This window comes from Acyrthosiphon pisum, chromosome A1 (assembly GCF_005508785.2).
Source record: "Acyrthosiphon pisum isolate AL4f chromosome A1, pea_aphid_22Mar2018_4r6ur, whole genome shotgun sequence".
NCBI lineage: Eukaryota > Metazoa > Arthropoda > Insecta > Hemiptera > Aphididae > Acyrthosiphon > Acyrthosiphon pisum.
In genome coordinates this window covers 119,425,102-119,428,614 of record NC_042494.1, presented here as the reverse complement: position 1 = coordinate 119,428,614, position 3,513 = coordinate 119,425,102, and the positions used below count along the sequence as shown (strand labels likewise).

At 28.0% G+C, this 3,513-nt stretch overlaps 1 protein-coding gene across 5 annotated transcripts in view; it reads right to left on the bottom strand.

Annotated features, from left to right (window-relative positions):
- The window catches only part of LOC100164056 (myb-like protein AA), a 61,129-nt gene that overhangs the window by 10,117 nt on the left and 47,499 nt on the right, over window positions 1-3,513 (bottom strand). For all 5 annotated transcript variants that reach the window (XM_029488153.1, XM_029488149.1, XM_029488150.1 and 2 more), the window contains one exon: window positions 1,665-1,799. In XM_029488153.1, coding sequence (XP_029344013.1) covers window positions 1,665-1,799 — 135 coding nt within the window. The remainder of the gene's footprint in view (window positions 1-1,664; window positions 1,800-3,513) is intronic.

Sequence of the window (3,513 nt, the reverse complement as noted above, 5' to 3'; positions counted from 1 at the left end):
GGGCGTGGTATCGTATAAGTGCAAAGACCAAAACTGATATGTCATTATTTGAAAATATATTTAGCGGAAAAACTAAGTTCAGAAAATGTACATATCAGCTTCTGCCATCATTCCACAGACTTATCTTAGTTTTAAATCTGTATCAATTTATATGCTTAACACAAATGTCTATATTCATATTTGTTCATTATCTATTATTTTTCGGAAAGACTCAAATAATTCAAAGAGACAATATGGAGAAAAGCTTTAAAAGATTACTTAATTATAATTCGTGAATTATTTACATAAAACGATAATACCTATTATTCGACGAATTGTATATTATCTTGACATACCAAATTTATAAAAGAAAGTGAATACTGTACGACTTACGTACAAGATACTGCAAGATATCAAAAAAAAAAGATTTTAATGTAAGTACAAACGTACTTTTAGCTTGTATGTATTTGTATACATATTATTATATTTAGCGTAATAATATTACTTTTCGGTAAGTTTTAATGTTGTTCACTGTACAGTGCAAGTACGATCTGTGTGGTTATTTTCTTTTTAATGCTTTAGTAAGTTCAATCAATTGGAACGAAATCCGCTCTCACGAATGTTTTTTTTCATAAAATTATTTCTGCATTTAAATTGTGTAATTATATATATTATATTATATACATATTTGAATGAAAATGTAAGTTTTTCGTAGACCGACAAGAACATTAATACTAACAATGATTAATTTATGAGTTTTATATTTTAAAATTCAATATATTATTATCTATATTTTTGAACAACAATAAAACAATGTATCGTTTTATTGTTATAATAATTTGTATACAATGGAAAAGTAAGATAATAAATAATAATGTTAAAACTCATTGCATTGCTGTCGATTATTCAATGTACAGTGTTGTCCGGAAATGTCATCTCTCTCGACGAGGGCGACTGCATTATAATAAGCGTGAAAGATATAATACACGTCTTGGGTGACGTTATAATACTCAAATCACGAAATCATAAAAAAAAGTCAAAATGACTACATTTACATAATTTACATTACAAAAAGCAAAATGAAAATAATATACGTTTATACTAGAAAGATTTTGTACAGCCTAAACGCCTAGTCCAATAAGCATATAATAAAAATAAATATTTAAAAAAAATCATCGAAACCAGCTACACATTAACACATCAGTATACTAGCATTGTTTCACAGTATATGAACTTTGAATAAGCAAAACGGTAAAAGTGTTTTTACCATGACGTTTACAAAATGTTTTTTCTTTAAAATATTAAATAGTAGCAGATGTCATCAAAAACATATTTGTAACCGTGTTTCATAATAGACCCTATTTCAATATTGAAAAATTGTGGTCTTCTATTATTGCCTTATTATTTTAAACGCATCAATAATAATAGGTACTTACTGCAGCCCAGTGGCGTATTTACGGGGGGAGGGGGATCAAGAGGATCACCCCCCCCACCGTAGGCCGTATATAATATGCAAACATTTTCGGAGTCCTAACTTAAAGCCTCTAACTTTAAAGGCGGGACTACTGGATAAAATTATACCCCCCCCCCCCCCCCCCCAAGACAAAAACCTAAATACGCCACTACTGCAGCCGTACAGGAATAATATTATATTATCGTTATAACTTTAAGAAATATATTCTTACCTATTGTCAATGGTTTACTGGTGATCAAAGCGTGGCTTTTCCCAATCGGCCTTTTTCGCTTTTTGGACTCTTGTAGCGGCGACCGGTCTGCCGATCCATTGGGCGCAAGTTTTACCAATTTCGGCATTTCTTTCACTGTAACCAAAATATTAATTTACTGTTTACTCGATTACAACTGGAGATTTGTGAATGTAATATAAATATGAACTAATGAATCATAATTCATGAATGCTATAATTATCGCTTTTAAATTTAATTAACAGGTGCTGTGCACTGTATATGTATCTACATAAATGTAAATTCGTCGAAGTTATTTACACAATTAGTCGAAAATGTTCAGTTTGTATGCACAATATTTTGAGTTTTCTATTAGGTACAGTGTTTTTTTTTCTTAGAGCATTGATATTAAATTGCAAATATTACATTTTTTTTTAATTAGAAAAAATATAATAATTTTATGTTGAATGGATACAATTATTAAAAACATAATTTGATTTGATGAACCATAAACATTTAACAGAACAACCACAAATCTATATAGGTACCTAAGTACTTACTAATATTTTTAATATAAAACATTAACAATCTAGTAAAAATTTAACATTAAAAATAACTAATAAGTAATTACCGAATTATAATAATCATCACCTGCTATTTGAAAAAATATATATAGACCACTTCGATGTCACGCATGTTATATTATACGAGGAGTAAATCCAAATAATGTTTATACATTTTTATTTTTAAAATGTAGATAACATCGAATGTTTTTGAAATTTCAATATTCAAAAAATATTTTAAATAATAAATACAAATATCATTCATCTTTAACTAGGTATATATTTGAAGATATTTTTAGATGGTTATATTTTAAATATAATTTACAGCGGGTTTGGCATTTGTCATAAGTATATGACATTTTCTCATTTATTTCTCTTAAAAATCTAATGGATTTCTTATTTTCTATTGGAATTCCAGAACGCGAATCCTTCAAAATACAAACATCTTTCACATTTTGTACGATTGATCGAAACACCACCAATAAATGGCTTCGGGGGTAATAAATTACTTTACTTTTACTAACCTTTTTCAGACCTCTGAGTATAATATTACTAAACACATTTGCAATTTATATTTTTTTTCTCGATTTATAAAAAATATTAAATTTCAAAACATCTAAAAAAACTGTACCTATTGGATCATTTTTTTAATATTTAACAAGTGTTCATCCATAGAAATGATTACACTTGACGGATCGTCATTCCATACAGAAGTAGTAAATTTCACAGAAATATAATAAAGTATGTCCAATGTTCATAGGTACGATGAGTTAATTTGAAGACAAAAATTGGCAAACCAATTTCTTATTTTTATTGATAAAGGACATAATACTAATATAATACTCATTCGGTGTATATAAATTATCAAATAAATATATATATATATATTTCTGGCAACACGTGCGACTGAAGTCTTTCCCAAGCTCGTACCTATACGGTATATACCTATGGAAACCATAATAATATTTGCCTCGCAAAAATACACTCTGTATAATGTTTTGTTGTAGAAGATAGCTACTCTCTGCAGCATAGATAATAAAATACTTTACATTTTTATTATTTGATTTTCTGTTATTGAAAGTATAACCAAACCAAGTGAAATGTTTGTTCATGTGCCTAAGGAGGCCATTTTACTTTTTATATTTTCAGGGGGGATTTGGAAGGGATGTTGTCCCATGCCTAAAAACAAAAAAATATTTAAACTACATAATAATGAAAATAATAAATTTAGCTTTAAATGGTTAAACTTATATTCTTAAGGGGATTGAACTTATTGAGATTATGGTTCA